At 50.7% G+C, this 24,900-nt stretch overlaps 1 protein-coding gene across 11 annotated transcripts in view; it reads right to left on the bottom strand.

The window, feature by feature from the left end:
* Nucleotides 1-24,900, bottom strand: part of UBR4 (ubiquitin protein ligase E3 component n-recognin 4) — a 2,329,353-nt gene that overhangs the window by 1,050,759 nt on the left and 1,253,694 nt on the right. For all 11 annotated transcript variants that reach the window (XM_078642504.1, XM_078642505.1, XM_078642507.1 and 8 more), the window contains exon 46: nt 23,837-24,038. In XM_078642504.1, coding sequence (XP_078498630.1) covers nt 23,837-24,038 — 202 coding nt within the window. The remainder of the gene's footprint in view (nt 1-23,836; nt 24,039-24,900) is intronic.

Below are 24,900 nucleotides of genomic sequence, written 5' to 3'. Positions count from 1 at the left end.
GAATCTGAGTTCCTGGTGTTAGGAAGCAACCAAAATATTTAACTCATGAGCGTTAAGGGGAGTGAAAGGTACGGGCCAATGGGCTTTATGGCCACTGCCAGTGGGTATAACCCGGTCTCAGGGTTCCTAATTCCACCAAAAACAAAATGGTGGAACCCTTCTTTCATGGAAAACATCAGGTAGCCCACCTTAGGGGTGTGACTAGTTTGGTCGTGCAACACACCTACTAGCACAGCTAATTTCCTGTCTGCCTTTGTGCCAAATGGGTCTCAGGGATGGCAGGGGGTGGCATCTCCCAGGTCTGGGGGAAGCCAGGGTCACAGTTGAAAGGCCACAGGGGGTTTGAAGGCCTTGACCTTCATAGGCTAAATCACGAGCCATCCAGCTGGAGGAGGTGTAAACACCTTCCTCCGGAGCAGCCATTATTTCTGTCCTAAGAGAGCTTGGGCTTTCACCTGCAGAGGGTCAGACACAGGTCTGTGGTAGCAAGGTGGACGATGCCAGCCAGCACATTAGACAGTGGTAGGTTTTTCAAGAGACACCTTTAAGGTGCCCTCTGGGTGCATGTTATAACAATTATTGTACTGGCAACAGTCCAGGTCTATTAAGACAAGCTGTTTGATACCAAACACCATAGGTTTCAGAAGAGCCATCATGTAGCTGTGGAATTCCTGACCAGTGCCACATACATATACTTAAAATGCTTCCCTGTTCACTTGTACCATCTAGTGAGTGGACTAGAGAGCACAGGGGGCATATTTGCTCATGCAGATATGCCCTCAAATGTAATATAACACACCCTGCCTTATGGCAACAAGGCCTGCTGTAGGGGTGACTGACATATATTACATGCAGTAACTTTCACATGGCACACAGAGAGTGTGCTGTGACTTGGTTTCACTCATGGTTTGCACCAGGACATGCAGTCTACAATGGCAGGCTGCATGCAATTTGTATGGAGGTCCCTTAGGGTGGCACAATACTTTCTGTAGCCCATAGGGACCCTCTTTGTTATACATGCCCTAGGTACAGGGGTACCACTTACGAGAACTTGCAGGGGTGCCATAATGTGTTCCAATTGTGTGACAAGCGGACCATTTCACCTTGTTTTAGGGAAAGAGCACTGGTACTGGGGCCTGGTCAGCAGGGACCCAGTGCACATCAGTTGAAAAACATCAGTACCAGTAACAAAAAGTGGGGGGGAATCATGATAAAAAGGGGCACTTTTCTACACTATTACACAGGAAAATGACACAGATTGGGACCATGCTCTACTACAGGATAAAAATAGCAGGCTCAATGTGTTCTTACTTACTATCCTTCATTCTTTGTGATGAGAGCAAGGCAGTTCTTTGAAGTTACTCTCTTGATTGAACTTACTTTTTCGAAGGTAGACTAAAGCACGACTCTTCAAGGCTGGCCAGGATTAACAATAATATAATGTTCCCCTCTCTTATCAGTTACGTGCACTTAAAAAGTGTGCTTGGAGTCTTTATAGCGGACAATTAAACATAGCCTACATGTAGAATAGGGGTCAATCACGGACGAACAAGGTACTTACCTTCAGCAACACATTACCTGGTAGAGACAATATCGAGCTGCAGATTCCTTACCTTTGAATTTCCCAGGCGTCAGACTGAATCCAGAAACGTTTGCATGAGCAGTACGCCTGTGCGCCGTCGAGTGGATCAGTTAGGTTTTGTAGGTGTCGTCAGCGATGGGTGTGACGTCACGGTCACCTATATAGGCACCACCCAGCCACACGGAAATCAGTCAGTTTTCATGATTTTCTGCGTCAAAAGCGCAGAGCCATGAACTGAACTGACTAGTGTGTGTCCAAACAAGGGACCAGAAAAGGGAACAACCTTGGCCCTAAAAATGTGTCCACAGAGCAAGGAGGCATGGGTGTATCTGTGAGGAATGTGCAGCTAGATATGGTCTCTACCAGATAATGAGTTACCAAGGGTAAGTAACTTGTTCATCTGAGAAATTTCTAGCTGCAGATTCCTTAGCTTTGAATAGATACCCAAGCCATAGCTTCCAGACGGCGGGTTGCGGACAAATTGACTATACTAAAAAGGCCTGCAGGACCCAACATGCGAAGCGTCCGTCCCAGCGAACTGGACTGTCCAGGCAAAAATGCTTGGCAAACTTGAACAGGGAAGCCCGTTGCTGCCTGACAGATGTGAAGGACTGGAACGCCATGTGAATGCTGTGGTCGCAGCTTTTTGTCTAATGGAACGGGTCTGTGCTTTAAATTCAGGGCATAGCAGATATTGATACAGAGAACAACGCAGTGTGAAATAGTCCATTTCTGAACTGCCTGGCCCTTTTAAGCTCCTACATAGCCCACGAAGAGTTGTTCATCCACCTGAAACTCTTTTGTGGGGTCAAGGTATAAAGATAATGCTCTTTTTGGATCGAGGCAGTGAAGGCATTCCTCCTCTCAGAGGGATGTGGAGGAGCATAAAAGGTGGGCAGGTTGACAGATTGTCCCGAATGGAATGGGGACACCACTTTAGGTAGGAAGGAAGCCGGTGTGTGAAGCACCACCGTGTCTGGGAATAACATAAAATAGGGAGGCTTAGATAATAAACCCTGCAGCACACTCACCCTCTTGGCAGATGCCACTATAAAGGCTTTTTTGAAGTTAAGCAGCCGGAGGGGACAATTTTGTAGCACCTCAAAGGGAACACACATGAGGTAAGTGAAAACCAAGTTCAGATCCCACTGAGGAATTATGGAGGTGGAAACATGTGTAAAAGCCCTTTCAGAAACCTACTTACAATTGGGGACTTAAAATAAAGAGGGTTGGTCAGGCAGGTGCAGACTAGCAGACAGAGCAGAGAGATAACCATTGAGAGGGACCAGAGCAGAGCCCTGATAGGCAAGGGTAAGAATGAAGAGTAGAATATCAGAAATAGAGGCAGAAAGAGGGTCAACAGAATTTTCTGCACAATATTTTTCAAATTTTTGCCAACAGCAGGCGTATACCGTTTTGTTGGAGGGAAGCCTGGCCACCAAGATAACTTTACAAACTTCAGGAGGAAGGTCAAAAGCTATCAACTGCTGCCACTTAATCTCCACACATTGAAGCAGAGTTGACAGGTTCAGGTGGAGGACACTACCCTGCTGCTGCAATAGAAGATCCTCCAGAAGGGGCAGCTTGATCGGAGGATCGGTGCTCATTTTCAGGAGCTCGGGATACCAAACTCTCCATGCCCAGTCCAGAGCCACAAGAATAACTTGGACCTGATTGTTCTTGATCTTCTTGAGAACTCTGGGAAGGAGTGGTATGGGGGAAAGGCATAAGGGAGGCCTGAACTCCACTTGCGACGAAAAGCTCTGCAGAGTGATAGCTGCCTTGGAATTTCCAATGCACAGAACTGCTGACATTGCACGTTTTCTTCAGAGGTGAACAGATCTAACCAAGGCTCTTCCCATTGCTGAAAGAAACCTTGTGCCACTTCTGAGTGGAGACACCATTTGTGATCCGCTAGGCATGGACGCCTGAATTAGTCTGCCCTGGCGTTCCGAGAACCTGCCAGGTATTGTACACAACCACGGTTATGCCCTGCTGTTCCAGCTATTTCCAGGAACGCTGGACCTCTTGACATAGGCCCACGACCCCACCCGCCCTACTTCTTGCAGTACCACATGGCAGAGGTCTTGTCTGTGAACATTTTAACTAACTTCCCCTTGACCCAGGGAAGAAATCCTTTCAATGCTAGTGAGATCACTCGGAGCTCCAACAGGATGATGTGGAGTACGGATTCCGCCGGAGACCTGAGTCCTCTGATCTCTATCTCTCCCAGATGGCTACCCCATCCCAGGAGTGACGCATCTGTCACTACTGTTAGATCTGGTTGGGGGAGGGAGAGGGAATTGCCTCTGCCCCAATCGTGGTTTGTCAGCCACCACTGCTGGGCCTTTTACTGTTCCCTGTGAGATCTGGACAATGTGCAAGAGATTTCCCTGGCGATGCGCCCACTGGAATGTCAGGTGTCACTGGGCAGAGCCTGCATATGCCAGCTAACATGATTTACCAATAGGATGCATGAGGCCACAAGGTCCAGCAGCCTCAGAGTCAATTTCACCGAAACTCAGGATAGAGGTTGAAACATCATAACTGGAATGTCCTGGACCTGCTGCTCGGGAGGATAAGCCTGAAACTGCACTCTGTCCGGATCAGCTCTGATGAAAGGAGTGTCTGAGGAGGAGTAAGGTGCGACTTTGGTACGTTTATAGTGAACCACAGCAAATGCAGGTCTGTCGTAGACTGGAGGTGGGAGACCGTCTGGGGGAGGCAGTCATCAACAGCCAGTCATCGAGGTAAGGGAAAACTGAAACCCCAACCTGCGCAGATGAGCTGCTACCACCCTCATCACCTTGGTGAACACCCAAGGGGCGCTAGAAGGGCCAAAGGGAAGCACAGTGAACTGAAAGCGCTCGTGGCCTACCTTAAACTGCAGGTAAAGCCTGGGGGCCAGCAGAATAGGGATATGAAACTACGTATCCTGCAAGTCAAATGCTACCAGCAAGTCTTCTTGGTCTGGGGCAAACAAGACTTGAGCCAACATGAGCATCCTGATTTACTCCTTTTTGAGGAAGAGATTGACAGTTTGGAGGTCTATAATAGGATGAAGGCCTTTGTTCTTTTTGCGTATCAGAAAGTAGCGGGAATAGCAACCACTGCCTACTACTGATATCGGAATCCTCTCTACAGCCCCCTTGGCCAGGAGAGCTTGAACTTCCTCTTGAAGCAAGATAAGATGATCCTCCACCAGTCGTTCTTGAGATGACAGTAAAAGGGGATGGAAAGACTGGAAATGGAGGGAGTAGCCCCTCCAAATGATCTGCAAGACCCATTTGTCAATGTTATAGATTGCCAGTGGAGGAGAGGATGTTGGATTCTTCCTCCACTGGGCACCCATGGACTTGCAGAACCAAACTCGGAGGGCTTTGAGGCTGCAGCTGTTGAGGAATTGGTGGTGGATGATTTCCGGCTACCATTCCCACATGATCGGAGTGCACCGCATCAACATCCTCACACAACTTGGGAAGCTTGCGCAGAACAGTGGATAGGGTATGGCTTGCGTAGTTGAAAGCCATTTCTATAGCCATGAAAGGGGTAAAAGGAACACTAGGAGTGAGGAGTCACTGAGAGGCCCAAGGACTTGACTGTAGCCTGCAAGTCTTTGAAGCACTCCAGCGCCGTGTCTGCCTTCTCTCTGACGAGTCCCATCAAAGGGTGTAGTGTAGTTCCTATATCCATAATAGGCTCTGCACATTGAACAAGTTACTTACCTTCGGTAACGATATATCTGTAAGAAACAGTAGTTAGTATTAGATTCCTTACCTTAGAATATCCCCAGGCGTCAGTCTGGATCCGGAAACTTTTGCGTAGCAGTACCCCTGCGCGTCGGTAGGCGTCGTCTGCAGGCGTCCCCTGCGGCTCCGCGTCGTCGGCGTCGTGCGCCGTGATGACGTCGCTGGAGTATATAGACGCCGCCTCCGCGCGCTGACGTCAGTTCTTTGCACACAGCTTTTCCGCGCCAGAACACGCAGAGCCATGTGAGAACTAACACTGGTGCCATTTGAAACTAGGGCCCTGAAAGGGATGTCCTTAACCCTAGGTATCAGTTCGCAGAACGGGGAGGATGGGTGGGGCGGTAAGGAATCTAATACTAACTACTGTTTCTTACAGATATATCGTTACCGAAGGTAAGTAACTTGTTCATCTGAAAGAAACAGGTTAGTATTAGATTCCTTACCTTAGAATAGATACCCCAGCAATACCAACCCCGGTGGTGGGTCTGCGAACCAATACAACCTACACCAGAAAGTCCTGGAGGACCGAACGGCCAAAGAAGCCATCCCTCCGGACTTGACTGTCCAGGCAGTAGTGCCTCGCAAAGGTGTGCAGCGAGGCCCACGTAGCCGCCTGGCAAATGTCCTGCAAAGGGACTCCCCGGCCCAGGGCAGTAGTAGCCGCCGTAGCCCGAGTGGAATGGGCCCTCAGCCCAACAGGAGGCTCCTTCCGAGCCAAAGAGTAGCATGCTTTGATGCACAGGACGACCCACCGAGAGATGGTTCGTTTCTGTACCGCCCTTCCCTTCTTCTCACCCACGTAGCCAACAAACAGTTGGTCATCCACCCGGAACTGGCGTGTGCGATCCATGTAAAATGAAAGCGCACGTTTTGGGTCCAGACGATGGAGCCGCTCTACATCCTTTGAAGGATGCGGAGGCGGGAAGAAGGAGGGCAAGGTGATGGACTGCCCAATGTGAAAAGCAGAGACTACCTTGGGCAGGAAAGAAGGTCTAGTCCTAAGAACCACCTTGTCAGGATGAACAGACAAGAAAGGAGGTTTAACAGAAAGGGCCTGGAGCTCACTCACTCTCCTGGCAGAGGTGATGGCAACCAGGAAGGCCGTCTTTAAAGTGAGAAGACGGAGAGGACAGGAATGAAGAGGCTCAAAGGGAGCACACATCAGGAAAGAAAGAACCAGGTTCAAGTCCCACTGAGGCATCACGAACGGAGCAGGTGGATACATGTGCGTGATGCCTTTTAAGAATCGTAATACAATAGGGGACTTGAATAAAGATGGCTGATCAGGTAGCCTTAAGAAGGCGGAAAGGGCAGAAAGATAGCCCTTGATAGTGCCCAGAGCAGAGCCCTGCTGGGCAAGGGAAAGAAGGAAGAGGAGAACCTCAGACAGAGGGGCAGAAAGGGGATCCACAGCCTTTGCTGTGCACCATGCCACAAATCTGTTCCACCGGCAGGCGTATACCGACTTTGTGGAGGGACGCCTGGCTGCCAGAATGACATCACAGACTTCAGGAGGCAAGTCAAATGGCCTCAACTGTCGCCGCTCAATCTCCACGCATGGAGGTGGAGACTGGACAGGTTCGGGTGGAGGACCGTCCCCTGCTGCTGCGACAGAAGGTCCTCCTGAAGGGGCAGGCGGATCGAGGGACCGACTGTAATGCTGAGTAGCTCGGGATACCAGTATCTTCGAGCCCAGTCCGGAGCCACAAGGATAACTTGGGCCCGGTCGCGCCCGATCTTCTTCAGCACTCTGGGCAGAAGTGGTATAGGCGGAAAGGCGTACAACAGACCGCAACTCCACTCGCGCCGAAAGGCGTCGCCGAGCGAGTGCCGTCTTGGAAACTCCAACGCGCAGAACTGATGACATTGCGCGTTCTCTTCTGTGGCGAATAGATCTAACCAAGGCTCTCCCCATTGCTGAAAGAGGCCTCTCGCCACGTCCGAGTTCAGACGCCATTCGTGATCCACTGAGCACCGACGGCTGAGTTCGTCCGCCCTGGCGTTCAGAGAACCTGCCAGGTGTTGAACCGTCAGAGTCACGCCCTGACGTTCCAGCCATTGCCAGAGACGCAGAGCCTCCTGGCAAAGGGTCCACGACCCCACACCGCCCTGTTTGTTGCAGTACCACATGGCGGTGGTGTTGTCCGTGAACACCTGCACTACACTCCCGTTGACAAAGGGGAGGAATGCCTTCAGTGCTAGGCGAATCGCCCGTAGCTCCAACAGGTTGATATGGAGCCGGGACTCCGCCGGAGACCAGATGCCTCTGATCTCCGCCTCTCCCAAGTGGCCACCCCAGCCCTGGAGGGACGCGTCCGTCACAACCACGTGCTCCGGTTGGGGAAGGGAGAGGGATCTGCCCCTGACCCAATCGCGGTCCGTAAGCCACCACTGCAACTGTCTCGCAGTGCCCTCCGAGATCAGGACATGGTCGGATAGGTTGCCCTGATGCTGGGCCCACTGAAACTTCAGGTCCCACTGCAGAGCCCGCATCCGCCACCTGGCGTGATGCACCAGTAGGATGCAGGAGGCCATCAGCCCCAGAAGCCGCAGCGTCAACCTGACCGAAACCCGGGATAACGGCTGAAAGATGGGAATCAGAGCCTGAATATCCCGGACCCGCCGTTCCGGGGGATAAACCCGAAACTGCGCCGAGTCGAGAACCGCTCCGATGAAAAGGAGCTTTTGAGAGGGACACAGGTGTGATTTCGGCACATTGATGGAAAACCCCAGCTCGTGCAGGAGGTCTGCCGTCATCTGAAGGTGGTGGACGACTGTCTGGGGCGAGCCCGCCTTCAACAACCAGTCGTCGAGGTAGGGGAAGACTGAAACCCCTAACCGGCGCAGATGAGCTGCGACCACCGCCATCACTTTCGTGAACACCCGTGGGGCGCTGGTAAGGCCGAATGGGAGCACGATAAACTGAAAGTACTCGTGGCCTACCGTGAACCGCAGGTAACGCCGGTGGGCCGGCAGGACGGGGATGTGAAAATACGCATCCTGCAAGTCCAACGCTACCATCCAGTCTTGTGGGTCTAGAGCAGCCAAGACCTGAGCCAAAGTCAACATCTTGAACTTCTCCTTCCGGAGGAAGCCGTTGACGTTCCGCAGGTCCAAGATAGGACGCAGGCCTCCCTTGTCCTTCTTGGGTACCAGAAAGTAGTGGGAGTAGCAACCACACCCTACTTCTGGCCCAGGAACGCGCTCGATGGCCCCCTTGGCCAAGAGGGCCGTAACTTCCTCCTGCAGAAGTGTCAAGTGGTCCCCCGACACACGGTGGTTCTGCGGTGGCATGGCTGGAGGAGTGGACTCGAAGGGGAGGGCATAGCCCCTTCGAACGAGCTGCAGCACCCACCTGTCCGATGTTATCGCGCGCCAGCGGGAGTGGTGATGGCGAACCCTGCCACCCACTGGCGTCACGTGAGCCCGAAAGCTCGGACTAGGAAGGCTTGGATGCAGCAGCGGAGGGAGGCGTGGACTGACCACGCCGCTGGCCTCTACCGCCACCACGGCGGAAACCACGGCCGCCACCGCGCTGGGGAGCGTTCTGCGGCGCGTGGCTGGCAGCACGTGTGGGACCGCCCCTCCCTTGGCCACGAAAGGGGCGAAACGAACCCGTCTGCTGGCGCTGGGTCGAAAGACCCAAGGACTTGGCCGTGACCCTGGAGTCCTTGAAGCGCTCCAGCGCGTGGTCCGCTTTGTCACCAAACAGGCGACTGCCATCAAATGGCATGTCCATGAGTGTATTTTGGACGTCTGGCGAAAAGTTGGCAGATCTCAGCCAAGCATGGCGACGAATCGCCACCGTCGTGGACATGGCCCGTCCCAGTGAGTCGGTCGTGTCCAGACCACAACGGATCGAGTACCGCGCCGCATCCCGGCCTTCAACCAAGGCCCGGGTGAGCTTGTCCCGCACTTCCTGGGGGCATTGCGGCAAACACTCCTCGACCGTATCCCACAGGGAGTGGGTGTAGCGGCCCAAGAGGCACGCGGTATTACAAGACCGCAGTCCAGCGCTCAAAGAGGAAAAGACCTTTTTACCAAACTGGTCATACCGCTTTGATTCCCGATCGGGCGGAGCCGACGGAAATGTGGACTGCGAAGTGGAGGCCTGGATCACCAGACTCTCCGGGGAGGGATGGGTGGATAAAAAGGCAGGGTCGTCCGAGCATGGACGGTGACGCCTTGCAACATTCCGGTCAACCGGTGCACCGGAAGCGGGCCTGGACCAGGTGCCCAAAAGGACATCCGTCAGGGCCTCATTAAACGGCAGCAGAGGCTCCTGGGGGCATGACTGCGGTTTAAACACTTCGGTCAGAATGTTCGGTTTGACCTTCGCGACGGGGAGCTCAAGGTGCAAGGCCTTGGCAGCCCTCATCAGGACCACCGAATAGGCAGCACCTGCCTCAGACGCCACAGGGGACAGGGAGACAAACCCAGGGTTGGGCGACTCGTCCAGGCCACTGGCATCACCCAGATCACCTACCCAGTCCACATCATACTGGCAGGCACGGGATAAAGGGTCCTCAGACCCCTCCCAACCCTCTCCATACTCATCCTCATCATACCCATATTCTGGGTCGACGATATAGACATCGGGGTCAACGGGCCCCATCGGCGTCGGATCCGGCGTCGGCCGACGCCGGTCCGACTCCGTGTCCGGAGTCGGGGAGGGAATGGAGGTGGCGCCGCGCGGCGTCGGTGCCGGGGACCCGACGCCGGCCGGAGCCGACGGCGGAGTCGCTGCACCACGCGGAGGCGGTACCACGGGTTGGCCCAAAGGAACCAACAGAGAGGCCGGGAGACCAGCCGGCGACGAACCTGAGGGACCCAGCGGCGCCGGGACCGGAGCCACCGGCGGCGTCGGGGCAGAAGCACCCGAACCGCTCGGGCCCCCAGACGGGACCGACGGCCCCGCAGGCGTCGTAGGCCCCGCCGGAGGAGACCTCGCCCTCATAGCAATGAGGAAGGCCTCGATCTCCTCACGCGACGCGCCTTCCCCAGGGACCGACGGGTATGGGGTAGACGGCGTCGGTGACCCACGCGGGCCCGCGGGGGTGGGGCCACCCGAGCCCCCGGCCGCATCACGCGGGCGTCGGGGGGAGTCGGGGGTGCGATGGCGACGCCCCGACTTCTTGTGCTTACCTGACGAACCGGAGGAATGGTGGCGACTCCCGGAGCGCCCATGGCGGCTCCGCGATCGTTCCCTCGACCGCTCCCTCGACCTCCGACCGGACCGGGACCGCTCTCGACGCGGGGCCGACACTCGGAGCTCGAGAAGCTTGCGGGACCGCTCCTGCCTAGCTTTTCCAGTCAAGGCCCGACAGTCGACGCAGGACTCCACGTCGTGGTCCGCGCCCAGACACCGGAGGCAGAGTCGATGGTGGTCGGTGACCGACATCATGCGGTCGCACTCGTCGCAGCTCTTAAACCCAGGCATCCTACCGGCACCGTAGAAAGATAAAGTTTTACAAACACTTGGTCAAAAGACCGGAGTACTGCTCTTCGGATCTGCGCTAACTGGCGCGGAAAAAAGAAGAACTGACGTCAGCGCGCGGAGGCGGCGTCTATATACTCCAGCGACGTCATCACGGCGCACGTCGCCGACGACGCGGAGCCGCAGGGGACGCCTGCAGACGACGCCTACCGACGCGCAGGGGTACTGCTACGCAAAAGTTTCCGGATCCAGACTGACGCCTGGGGATATTCTAAGGTAAGGAATCTAATACTAACCTGTTTCTTTCAGATGGAATAATATACACTATAGTTTTGACATAGGACTGAGGTCAGTATGTCTCTATCGAATACCTTAAACTTAATTACTTGTGTGTGCCAGCTAACTCAGAAGTCACTAGAAACTTTCTCGAATGCACAAGAAGGGATTGGTTTCTGACAACTGCATAAATATGACAACTTTGTTGCCCTTAGAGTCGGAACAATACTTCAGAGTCGTGGAAACAATAGATAACCATTTCACTCAGTCAATCGTGCATGCTTCGTTTCTACAGAGTTGTTGCACAGAAATAGGGAGACGGGCATTTCAATAAAAAGGGTTTATTGAACCGTCTTCTTTCTCATGCAAGAGATATGAACTGCTACAATCGTAAGACAGAATGCGAAGTATAATGCGTACAGCGTTAACAGTAATATAAAATAGTACTGTAATAGCATGGTCTGTAACTAGGACATATATAAAAATACATACATAAATAACACAGTCTAAAATACTCAACTAGTGCTTCTAAAATAATTCTTCCCCAGTGTACCGAACCTAAGTCTAGTACGAGGGAAGAAGTAGGTGCTGTTTTAGCTATAGTTTAGTTAAGTTGTGCCAAGAATTGCCAAAGGTTTCTCTAGGTTCTAATCAGCTCCATACCTTAGAATGAGAGAGGTTGGTATCTCTTTCCCGGGACACAATCTCTAACACCCCGCAAGGGGAGTCAGAAACACTGGAGCTGGATTCTCGGCGAGGAGGATGACAGCGTCTGGTCAGTGCGTCAGTTGGGGACTTGACTTCGTTCGGGACTTGCTGTGGCGAGCCGCGTCGTGCAAGTAGGTAGCCTAACCACGCCGTGCCTTGCCATAGCAAGTGAAGGTATATTTATACCTTGAAGGTTTTTAGCAATTCCAGTATTGACAAAAGTCTGGAATGAGAATGTCATGAATGAACCCCCAAGGAATAGATGTTCATGCATAATAAATGAGTTCTTGGAGAAATCAATATTTAAGCAAGGGGAAGTCCTAAAGGCGTAAGAGTCTGGTTTTCCAGGAACTCGTTGCGACGTAGATGAATGGATGAAAGTAGCCATGCCTGTATTTGGGTAGCATGGACTACACCTAAATAAGGGCTGGATTTCTATGCCTAAATAAGGGCAATGTGAATTGTACCTATATAAGGGCATGAATCTGGAATTCATTCGGAATCTTAATCGATACACAACAAGGCTATGTCCAAAAGGTTGGCCAGGGAATCTCCCGAAAAGACAGATGCTCTCAGCCAGGCGTGGTGTCATAAGGCCACCATCAACGAAACAGCTATTCCCAGCGAGTCAGTCGTATCCAGACCACACCTAATGGAGAAATTTGCTGAATCCATCCCATCTTTCACTGCTTGGGAGAGGATGGCCACAGCCTTCTCTGGACCTGAAGCAGCACTTGTGCAAATGTTATGCAAAGAGAATGGGAGTAACAGCCCAAAACACATGTGGTGTTCACCGAACACAAATCTAGACTCCTTCCCAAGTGTGTCCAGCCTCTTGGATTCCCTGTCTATGGGAGAGGCATGGACCATCCACGTTGGGACCGATGCCAAAGAAGGTTGTGTTGATATGACCAGCACCGATCCGGATCAGGGCTCAGATCCATGAGACCACACCAGAGCCGAGTCAGGAGCAGTCGGCGCGGAACTGGATGGAATTCCTCAAAACCAGCAGGGTCTGAAGGTGCTTCAGAGGGGTCGGCCCGCCCAAATACTTGGCGCATAGCCTCATACAACTCCTTTATTTGAGCAGCTCTGGTTCCCAGAAACAGGCTGTGGAGTCGGACCCAGCAGCAGCTACACAAAACTGTGCATGGAACATCTATGTTAACCACTCGTCTCACCAGCCGACTGACTAAGTAAAGTTGAAGTACGTTTAGACTACTACTTTTTGTGCCTCTTCCCAGAGTGGCCCGTGGACCTCGAGTACGACGAAGAGGACTTGGGGCCCCTGAAGTGGTCCTGTGACCTCCTTTTCCTTGATAGGGACCAAGACCTGCTAGGAGTCACACTAGATGGAAGCAACTGACTGGCTTTAGGGATTGCTCGCTCAAAGCCTTCGACGCCATGGCCCAGCAGTCTGAGCGCGATTGAGTCGTCCTCGCACACGAGACACCATAAGCACACATTGTGCGGTTCGGTCACAGACATGGCGCGATGGCAGGCACCACACTGCTTAAATCCTATCTTTCTAGATGTCATTCTCGACACACAAGAAAAATCTTTCACAAAATGCCAAAAAAAGTCTTGTCAAAAAGAGAGAGGGGGTAGGTCTTCTCCAGATCAGCGCTAACTGGTGCAGAAAGAAAATAACTGACATCTGTGTGCCTGGAGGCATCAGTATAACTGACCGCAACATCACATCTGGCACCAACAACATGGAAGACACCATGCACAACCAAACAGAGCCATCCGATGGCGCACAGGGATACTGCCCACGCAAACGTTTATGGATTCAGTCTGATGGGTAATTCAAAGGTAAGGCCTCTGCAGATAGAATTCAGTGGCAAACTGGGTTTTTGTTGCAGTACCCCCCACTTTTGGCCTGGTATTTTATACAACTGTGATTGAAATGTACTGGGTTCCTGCTGACCAGGTCAAAGTGCCAGTGTCCCTTCCCTAAAAATGTACAATTGTTCCCTCAATTGGCAAAAACGTTAGCATCCTCTGTAAGGCCCTAGTAAATGGCACCCTGGTACCAAGGTACTAAAGAGGGTCCCTAAAGGCAGCAGCATGAATTGCACCACCCTAAGGGATCCCTCACCAAACACATGCAAGTCTGCCATTGCAGGCTACGTGTTTTGGTGCAGACCAAAGTAAAGAACAAGTTACTTACCTTCGGTAACGCTTTTTCTGGTGGATACAGTATCTGCCTGTGGATTCCTCACCTTGTGAATATCAACCTGCGTCAGCAACATTCGGAAATTCTTTTGTAGCTCTTCACACCGACGTGGATGACGTCCAAGACGCACGGCATCGCGCGCGGCTCCGCTGACGTCACTGACTCCATAATAGGACTCCGTCGGCGTGATGACATCAGTTCTGCCCTTTTTCCGTGCCTTCGAGGCACACGAATGGACCAACAACAGTAGATATATCCACAATGTACACAGTACCAAATAATCAAGGTAACACACACAGTGTGCAGTCAATGCTGGAAAGCAATTATAACACTTCCTTTTGACAATAAAATATATACATTAAAATAATGTCACTAATGCAGGTGTAGAAGAGTGGACAACGGAGAGGCGGGTGGGTCAGTGAGGAATCCACAGGCAGATACTGTATCCACCAGAAAAAGCGTTATTGAAGGTAAGTAACGTGTTCTTCTGATGGATACATCTGCCAGTGGATTCCTCACCTTGTGAATAGATTCCCACAGCAGTCCCACTCCACTCTCCTATACCAGAAAATCTTGGAGGACAGAACGCACAAAGTGACCGTCCCTCCTCACTTCGGAACCTAAGCAGTAATGCTTTGCGAAAGTGTGCAGGGAGGCCCAAGTCGCCGCTCAACAAATGTCCTCTACAGGCATACCTCTTGACAAAGCAGATGTAGCAGACCTTGCTCTAGTAGAATGAGCTCTCAAACCTTCAGGAGGTTCCTTACCCGCCAAGAGAGTAACATATCTTGATATACAAGACAATCCATCTTGATAGCGTGCGCTTGTGCACCGCTTTGCCTCTTCTGGCACCAACGAAACCCACGGAGAGCTGGTTATCAACTCTGAACTCTCTAGTTCTGTCCAGGTAGAAGCTCACCGCTCTCTTATGGTCCAAGCGGTGAAGGCTCTCCTCCTCCTTAGAAGGGTGAGGGGGAGGATGTAAATGTCGGAATTTGTAAAGCGCACAGCTACCTCCACCGGAGGTGTCCCGGCGCTGTCCGTATACCGCTTAGGAACCCTTCCTGGCTTTCCTGGGAAATGTCCACTCCTGGGCACCCCCCAGGTGCAGCCAGGCATCCCAGCGCTTTTGGGGCCGTTGTGGAGACTAAGCAAGCTATTGCCCAGAGTTGCAGCGTGGGACCCATGATCAGAACAGGTACTGAGGCGAGAATATCCAGTCAGGGGAATTAATGAGTCGGAGACCCGCCGAGGCGGGAATCGAACCCTGGTCCCTGGCCAGAGCTCTGCATCAAGGTCTGCCTGCTCTAACCATTGAGCCACACTTCTCCATAGAAGGTAGGGAGGGTAATGGACTTCCCCAGATGGAAAGGGGTTACCACCTTAGGCAGAAAAGCAGCCCTGGTCCTGAGTACCATTCTTTCAGCATGAATGGTCAAGAATGGGTGCTTTGAACTAAGAGCTTGAAGCTCACTTACCCTCCTTGCCGAGGTAATCGCAATCAGAAAGACCGTTTTAAAAGATAAAAGTCTCAAGGGACGCCTGTGTAAAGGCTCAAAAGGTGAACCCATTAAGAAAGTAAGCACAAGATTAAAGTCCCATTGAGGCACAATAAAAGGAGTAGGAGGAAATTTATTTGTAAGGCCCTTTAAAAATCTTAAAACAATAGGAGACTTAAATAAGGACGGCTGATCCAGCAGACAGAGAAATGCTGACAAGGCCGATAGATAACCTTTGACTGTAGCTACAGCAAACCCTTGCTGAGCCAAAGAAAGTGCAAACTGAAGTATGTCAGACAATCGAGCCTACAAAAGGTCAATGGACTTCTCCCCACACCGTGATACAAATTTGGACCACCTATAAGAGTAGATAGACTTGGTGGAATGACGCCTGGCTGATAAAATGACATCCACCACGTCATGTGGGAGAGAAAAAGAATTCAGGTTGCCCCGTTCAATCTCTAGGCATGAAGGTGTAAGGTCTGGAGGTGGGGGTGTAGAACCTGCCCCTCCATCTGTGAGAGGAGGTCTGCCCTGAGAGGGAGACGGAGCGGAGGGCACGAGAAGAGGTGGAGAAGATCTGTGTACCACACCCTTCTTGGCCAATCCGGGGCGATCAATATAACTTGGGTCCGGTCTTGGCGTATCTTCCTCAGAACCAGAGGAATCAAAGGTATGGGAGGAAACGCGTAAAGGAGTTTTGAGTCCCCACTCAACTGAAACGCTTCCCCCAAAGCTCCCTGCATCGGATACTGGAGACTGCAGAATGAAGGGCAGTGAGCATTCTCGTGAGTGGCAAACAGGTCCACCCGAGGAGTTCCCCACGTCCGAAAGACACGACAAACCACCTACGGATGAAGCCTCCACTCGTGGTCAGCCGAGAACTGCCGACAGACTGTCTGCACGTACGTTCAGAACTCCGGCCAGATGATTTGCCATCAAACAAATCTGGTGGTCCTGAACCCAGGACCAGAGACGCAGTGCCTCTCTGCAAAGACACTGTGACCCCACTCCTCCCTGCTTGTTGACATACCACATCGCGGTCGTGTTGTCCGTTAGGACTTGAACCAACCGACCGCCAAGGGAAGGGAGGAATGCCTTGAGCGCCAAACGTATCGCCCGCAACTCTAGAAGGTTGATGTGAAGAAACCTTTCCTCTGGAGACCAAAGACCCTTGATCTCCAGATCCCCTAGATGAGCACCCCACCCTAGAGTGGATGCATCCGTTATCACAGTGGCCACCGATGGAGGCAGATGGAAGGGCTTTCCTTGAGACAGATTGATTTCCACGCTCCACCAAGACAGATCCGCCGCAGCTTCTCTGGAGATCCTCACAGACTCCCTGAGATCTCCGTTGTGCTGATACCACTGCCTGCGGAGACACCACTGGAGTGCCCTTATGTGCCAGCGTGCATGGTTGACCAACAGAATACAGGAAGCCATCAGACCGAGCAGATGAAGGACCTTCAGGACTGGAACGACCGCTCCATTTTAAAATAAAGGAATCATTTCCTGTATGTCACAAATCCTTTGAAGTGGAGGGAATGCCCGACACACAGTAGTATCCAGTACAGCACCTATGAACAGGTTGCGCTGGGAGGGCACCAGGTGAGATTTGGGTACATTTATCGAAAAGCCCAATCTGTACAACAACTGAGTTGTGACTTGCAGATGATGGAGCACCTTCTCTGGAGATTCTGCTTTGATCGGCCAATCGTCCAGATAAGGGAAACCTGGTATCCCTGACCTTCTGAGATGTGCTGCCACCACAGCCATCACCTTGGTGAAGACTCTAGGTGCAGTAGTAAGACCAAACGGACGGACCGCAAACTGGTAAATTGCGAACCCACCGTGAAACGGAGATACTTCCTGTGCGACTTCAGGATGGGGATATGGAAATATGCATCCTGCAAGTCGATCGACACCATCCAGTCTTCTTCCAGCAGCGCTTGAAGAACATGCGCAAGGGTGAGCATCTTGAACTTCTCCTGTTTCAGAAAAAGATTCAAGACCCTGAGGTCCAGGATCGGACGAAGTCTGCCATCCTTCTTGGGGATCAGGAAATACCGGGAGTAGCATCCCTGACCCCTTTGCTGCTCCGGAACCACCTCTATTGCACCTTTTCTTAGTAATGCCAGGACTTCCTCCTGCAGAAGTAGCAGGTGGTCCTCTGTGCAAAACTCTTCGCAAGGAGGGTAATTCTGAGGGAATTCCCGAAGGAAAGAGCATACCCATTCTTCACGAGATTGAGAACCCAAAGGTCTGATGTGACCGATTCCAAATCTCGCATAAAATGGGTAAGCTGACCCCCCACAGGACCCACATGATACGGAATGGCGTATCTAGGGCTGCTTTGCTGAGTAGGAGGGGGGGTGGGAAGAGTAGGAGGGGGGGTGGGAAGAGTAGGAGGGGGGGTGGGAAGAGTAGGAGGGGGGGTGGGAAGAGTAGGAGGGGGGTGGGAAGAGTAGGAGGGGGGTGGGAAGAGGAGGAGGAGGAGAAGGGAGCTTGACGTCCGAGGACGAGCCCTTTGTCTGCCTCTGTACGACTTGTACAGCGGATTCTGCTGTTGCTTGTAAGATCGAAAGGAAGACCTTCCGAATCCTCTGTACCTCTTACTCACAAAACCTCTGGACTGGAGGCCCAAAGATCTAGCCGTTGCTCTGCTATCTTTGAATCACTCCAAAGCAGCATCCGCCTTTTTCCCAAAAAGGCCCGATCCATCAAATGGCAGATTTACTAAGGTATCTTGGACATCTGCTGAAGTCTTCAGCCATGCTGCCCTCCTGGTGGCAATAGATGACCCCATGACTCTCGCCACAGAGTCGGCTGTGTCCAAACCACTCTGGATGACTTGGCGAGCAGCAGATTGAGTATCAACAAGAACCTCATTGAAGTTATGTCTGTCCTCCTCAGGAATCTTAGGGACCAATTGCTTCACAGAGTCCATCAGAGCATGGATGTAACGCCCTAAAATGCAAGTGGCGTTCGTTGACTTGAGAGCCATGCTAGCTGAAGAAAAAACTTTCTTTGACGACTTTTTAGACTCTTTGTCACTAGGCACCTGAGGAAAGGCACCTGCAGATTTCTTGGAGCAGGCTGCCTGTACCACCAAGCTCTCGGGTGAAGGATGGGAGGATAATAAGTCCGGGTCTCCAGGAGCCACCCTATACCTCCTCGCGACAGCTCTCAAAACTGCTGGAGCTGGAAAAGTCTTATGCCACACCTCCAAGTTTGGCTCTGTCAATGCCTCATTAAAAGGAAGCATAGGCTGTACCACTGAAGATGGGGAGTGGAGAACTTCTGTTAAAATATTTGATTTAAATTATGCAGTGGGCAAATTTAAATTCAAAAGTTCAGCTGCCTTTTTGATGACTACATGATATGGAGCCACATCTTTTGATGGGGCATCTGGAACAGAGGATAGCTCCCAATCCGGAGATAGCTCTAAACCACTAGCCTCCCTCAGATCATCAAAGAAATCTCCAGATTCCTGCAGCTCGCCTTCTTCCATCTCCACTTCTCTATATCCCTGTTCCTCTAGAAGCCGCTGAGCTTCCCGTCTCGACCTCACCTCTGGGGCCGGCGGATCCGCAACAGACTCCGATGGAGCCGGTGCCGGAGTCGAGCTAGTCGCCGAAGGACCAGGCTGCAGTGAGCGAGGTCGAATTGGAACCGGCGCCGGAGATGAAAGAATTGGCGTTGATGATCTCGGCAGCGCCGATAGACACCAAGACTGAGCCGTTGCCGGCATAAAAGGCATGAACTGCGTCGGAGCATACGTCTGAGGGACTCCCAGATTAAAAGCCATCGGACCCATGGGCCCAACCGGTTCTCCAGAGGGGTACATGGCTCTTGAAAAGACCCCATACATAGCATTTAAGTAATGCGTTGGGTCTTGCACCGGGCCTGGAAAAATGGGGTACGAACCCACAGGCTGCTCCTAAGGAGGCACCGGATTCGGGTCAACTGAATCTTCAGGACGATGGAACGGAGTCACAGAAACCGCAGGTAAAGGAGCCTCTTCCTCCTCTCGAGGTGGAGAATGAATCGACGTCGGGGACGGATTCGACTCTCGAGCCGGGGACTGCTCTGGTGAACCAACAGGCAATAGCTCACCTTCCGGCTCCGGTACAACAGGTGAAGGAGAGACATAATCCCTCTGATGCCGACGACTTGGAGACTTCGACTTCGGGTCCGACACCTTCTCCGAATGACATCGAGACCCATGCTTCCTCTTCTTATGCTTCCTTTTGGATCGAGAAGCATGTCCCGAAGACTACCTTGAAGCCGACCTCGAACGAGACCTTGAACGCCTGGAACGAGACTTCGACCTTTTCTTCTCCTTCTTGCCTTTTAACTTCGCCACAAGAGCTTTGCCTCTCTCTCCCGCAATCCCTTCGGGGTCATCTTCTTGCAACTGGGACAGCCTTGGATGTCGTGGTCAGATGATAAACATAACACACAATCTTCAAGCGGATCAGTAATAGACATCATTTTCCCGCACTCTCCACAGGGCTTGAAACCAGTTTTCTTCGAATAGACACCTTGAAAGAGAAACAAGAAAACACTGGAAATATTCGACAGTAACACGGTAACAATAGAGCTACTGGAGATCCCTAGAAAAACCGTTAGCGCCGACGACGTGGAAAAAAGGTAACTGATGTCATCACGCCGACGGAGTCCTATTATGGAGTCAGTGACGTCAGCAGAGGCGCGCGCGATGCCGTGCGTCTGTGACATCCTTCACGTCGGAGTGAAGAGCTACAAAAGAATTTCCGAATGTTGCTGACGCAGGGGGATATTCGCAAGGTGAGGAATCCACTGGCAGATGTATCCATCAGAAAACAGGATATGTCACACATACCTGTATGCCATGTCCCCAACACTCCGTGCATTATTTGTAAGTCACTCCTACAGCAGGCCTGACAGCCCTAAAACAGGGTGCTTAATATTACATGTGAGGAAATACCTGCATGAGCAGATATGCCCCTGTGCTGGTCGGTCCATTACTGCCAGTACAAGTGACCAGGGAAGCCATTTTAAAAAATGTGCTGGACACTGGGTAAACTAGCTCCTAACCTACTTCATGGCTTCTCTGAAGATAGGGATGTTTGGTATCAAACATCTCGTATTGGTAAACCCACACTAATTCCAGGGTTGAGTTTACCAATAGATGGTGCATCTATTGGTAAACTCAACACTGGAATTAGTGTGGGTTTACCAATACTAGATGTTTGATACAAAACATCCCTATCTTCAGAGAAGCCATGAAGTAGGTTGGGAGCTTCCTGAAAACCTACCAGCCTCTGGTGTGCTCGCTGATAGATTTCTGCCAGCTTAACACCCGAGATACTGTCCTGACCTCCTAGGGTGAGAGCCTTTGCTGTCAGGCGGTTGACCTGCTGATTAGCCACCTTGGACAGACAAGCTTCAAAGAAGGTGCCACCTTTGGAATGCAAATCTGGCTCTCCTCACAGGAGAGGAAGACATCCCCCCTGTCCACAGCCCCCTTAGCACCTGGACAAGCAGGAAAATTAGCTAGTCAGGTAGGCGTGCCACCTTCAGGCTAGTACCACCCCTAAGGTGGGCTACTGTGAGATGGACGCGATTTTTCAGAAGTAGCGATCTTTGTGATGGCATACAGAGGAATTCTGGGACAGGGTTATGAACACTTCCCACAGAAAGTGGTCATATAGGGGAAATAGTGACCCCCAAGGGTCAGTGGCCCATTGGCTACTACCCTACACTTGCCTAACACCCCTACATTCAATATTTAGGGGAGCCCCTAGCACTAGAAAAAAAGATCCTGGAGACTTAAGAGAGGACATTAAGAGTTGCAAAAACAGTAAGAGAAGAAATAGCTGACCTGGTGCCAACCCTGCCGGCCTGGCGTGTCTGCATCCCTAGCCGAACATGGCACCAAAGTTGAATCACCCTACAGCAGACCTATTCACAAGAACTCAAAATGAGAAAACTGAGTCCTCCGAAACTGCCAAAACCTGAAACCAGCAGCAAACACAGCACCAGTCACCTCTGGCCAGAGTTGAAGTGGGCCAAAAAGGTTCCCCGGCGCTCCAAAGCCAATGTTCATTGTGGTTTCACCCCTTCTGGACTCCCCAATTTCGCCTCCAGCCTCTACACGCCGCCCTCTCGACCATGACTGCTCCAGTAAAGAAAAAACGGATGTCTTAGGACATCTCTGCACCCGTCGCCCCAGGGCCCTGGAGAAGAGGACCAATGGTGTACCCACTCCCCCCACCACCAATTCTCGAGCATCGCACGGCGTGAGCCCAATTGCGGTTTTATCCTGACTGGCTTCCTAGCCAGAGCCTGCAGTCTCTTTTTACAGTGACCGATCCCCATAGAAATGCATTGAGATCCCGATGCAGATTTGCACCCTTAACCCAGCCACCCTCATGTTGCTGATGGTGTACACCCACTACTGAAGATTGGTCCTGTAAGTCGATGTACTGTACCTGTTTGCAAATCTTGTTCGTCCTTCCATAGGATAACATTGTAGAACTCAGAAATTGCACCGTGTCCACTTTTTAAAGGGAAAATGATGTATATTTAAAAACGTACTCACCTGAACGATTTTTCTCTGATGCCTAAACATATATAAAGGTACTTGGAATTTGTATACATTTGTGTGGATCTCCTTCTTGAGTTGTGTGTCATTTATTGATTATTGTGTGCATTTGCAAATGTCTTGCACTCATCTATTTCCCCCAAATAGAGCACTTTGGGATTGCATTGCAAGCTCCTGTCAACTAGTAAGGGAACCTCTGGACTCTACACGGTATATCAGATTACAAATATATCACATTAAGGGGCAGTTTCCTATGAAATCTACATCAGCTATCTGCCATTTACACTTGGTACAATGTTTAAACTTTCATGTTTTAGGAGTAGACCTACTCATGCAAAAAAGATTTTCATAGAAAAGTAACCATAAAAATCCTGTGAAAATTGTTAAAATAACAAAAAGATATTGCAGCTGTTGTAAGATGAAGAGGAACCAACATTACAGACACAGGTAACACCTTTATGGACCGGCAAAGTCATGCTTGTTGAATGCCACCTAATCTATGACTGAAGCCACAATAATGTCGCCTAGCACCAGGCAGCAGCTACTGATGTAAAAGGTTTTCCAGATGCATTTAGGCATCTGGGGAAAGATGAAGTGTATGCAGGAAGAAGCATCCATTAGCATCTAAGTTTCAATACTTTTCTGTAAAGAGGGAAACTGTTAAAACTCACCTTAGAAAATCTATCTCTTGGACAGCAACTGGTATGCCCTATACCGGTCATGTCTCTTCCCAAATTCCCAAAACAATTCTTCGTAGCACATTTGCCTCATCAGCTCTTCAAATGCTTATTGTTTGTTCTCAGAAACGGCACAACCTGTCATTTATCACAACTGTCTAAACTTTTGAAGCCTTCCCGAACACCAACAATACTGAAAACTCCATCACATTCCAATCCATTTGTAACCATCACCCTATGCCTAGCTACTTCTCACAATGTATCCTTACAGAGCATGATGCAATCTGGCACCCCAAGTCAGCTTATCCCTTCTTACACGCTATATTGACAGCAACATCTTACGTACAGTGATACTAAATGATTGATGTACAGATTTGTGGAGATAGCATGCACAGTAATGGTTTGAGTCACTGCACAATGTTGTATTCATGTTTTTGTAAAACTTAATAAAACATATATTTTTTTAAATGATGCAATCTGGCACCTCAGTGGCCGGTCATGCAGCTAAACCCTGCATAACATCCTGGCATTTTGTTATGTTATGTTATCAGTGCTTATATAGTGCACAGCTGCTCCAGCAAAGGGGTGTCCCGGCGCTTCCAGCATCAGAAAACGGATCTAACCACCACAATAGGACAACTCCCACAAAAAAGAGAAGACCAGAAAAAACTAAACTGAAGGAAAAAGAAAGGTTTTAATGGCTTTTCTAAAGTCCAACAGACCCACCAGACTATGTATTTGAACAGGCAGGGAGTTCCATAGCTTGGCCGTCAAGCAGCGGAAGGACCGGCCCCCCGCTCGACAGCGTTTCACACGGGGAACAATGACCAGGTGCTGCCCCAAAGAGCGCAGCTGGCGGGGGGGGGGAGAGACATACGGGAGAGCAAATTACAGAGCAAGCTAGGCGTAGTGAGCTTCAGTATTTTGAAAGAAAGACACAGCGTCTTAAATTAGATCCACTCCGCCATGGGAAGCCAATTAAGTGTCCAGATGGTGCCAAGAAACAGGACAGAACCGAGGGAGCCCCAGCAAGGTTCTGGCAGCAGCATTTTGAACATTTTGAGCTTTTTAACATAACATAACATTTAATTCGCACACCATATACATGCGTCTTTCAGGCCCACTTTTAGTATCACTCACTAATGGCTGTGGTTTTGCGTTTGCGCACTGGCTTCATGCTGCTGATGACACTGCTGGGCTGGAGGGATGGCTGAAGCCAGAAGGATGTGTTCTCTACATTGGCCATATAGATGCGTAGGCTCCCGTCTTCACATAAGAGGATCATGGTAGTTCGCTGTTGGTCGTTACTAGCTGTGTGCCTGATGGCCACCATGTCCTGGATCTGGGTGGTTGGGAGGTGGGAGGCAGCAAGAAAGAGAATACCAGAAGACATGTTAAAGAACAAAATGTCAAGATTCAATAGCAAAACTTAGCACTAGGCTTTAAGAAGCAATCACATCTTAAAATACCAATTTCAAAGAGACACCTATAATTAATAAGCAAGAGACTAAATAGTCCTCTGTCCCACCTGAAGGCAGTAATTTGGGTGTCCTGACTAAGTAATTATGCCAGAGGCTCCACCACCAATGTGAAGAGAAGGGGCAACATTGCTCATGCCTGAATTGCACCTCATTGTAGGTCAAATGGCTCAGAGAATTTCCCGTAATTTTGTTGACAACTGTGGCGCTTTGAGTTGTGATTTTAGTGACAAATCCAAGGTATTCTAACAGTGAAATTATGTTTTCACAACAGGCTGTCACAGGCCTTTTCAAAATCAAATAAGAATTATGGCCAAGGGTCCTGCAATCTGAGCCATCATGATGGCGTTGCATAACCTTCTAATGTTATGTGTGGTTGATTAGAGTGGCATAAAAACACTGAGTAATATTAATGGATCGATAATTCTAGTAGTCAGTTGTGCCGTTGCTACTTTGGCCAAGGTCTTTATTTCACTACTGAACAAGGAGGTTAACTTAAATGGGCAGGTTGATAAGGTTTTCAGATGAGGGATAAGAGTACCTCTTCAAAGTCTTTTGCTATACCACTTTTGTGGTTTGGCCAATATGTTCAACCGGCATTTAAAGAACTCCATCAGGAGCCCATTGATTTACATGTCGATAATTGGGAGATGACCGCCGCGATCTCCTCAGTAGTAAGTAGTTCATCCAATCACTAACCATGGGCTATTAATAGTGGTAAAGTAG

The sequence above is a fragment of the Lissotriton helveticus genome, chromosome 5_1 (assembly GCF_964261635.1).
Source record: "Lissotriton helveticus chromosome 5_1, aLisHel1.1, whole genome shotgun sequence".
NCBI lineage: Eukaryota > Metazoa > Chordata > Amphibia > Caudata > Salamandridae > Lissotriton > Lissotriton helveticus.
The sequence above is the reverse complement of the archived record's forward strand: the minus strand, read 5'-3'. Positions and strand labels throughout refer to the sequence as shown.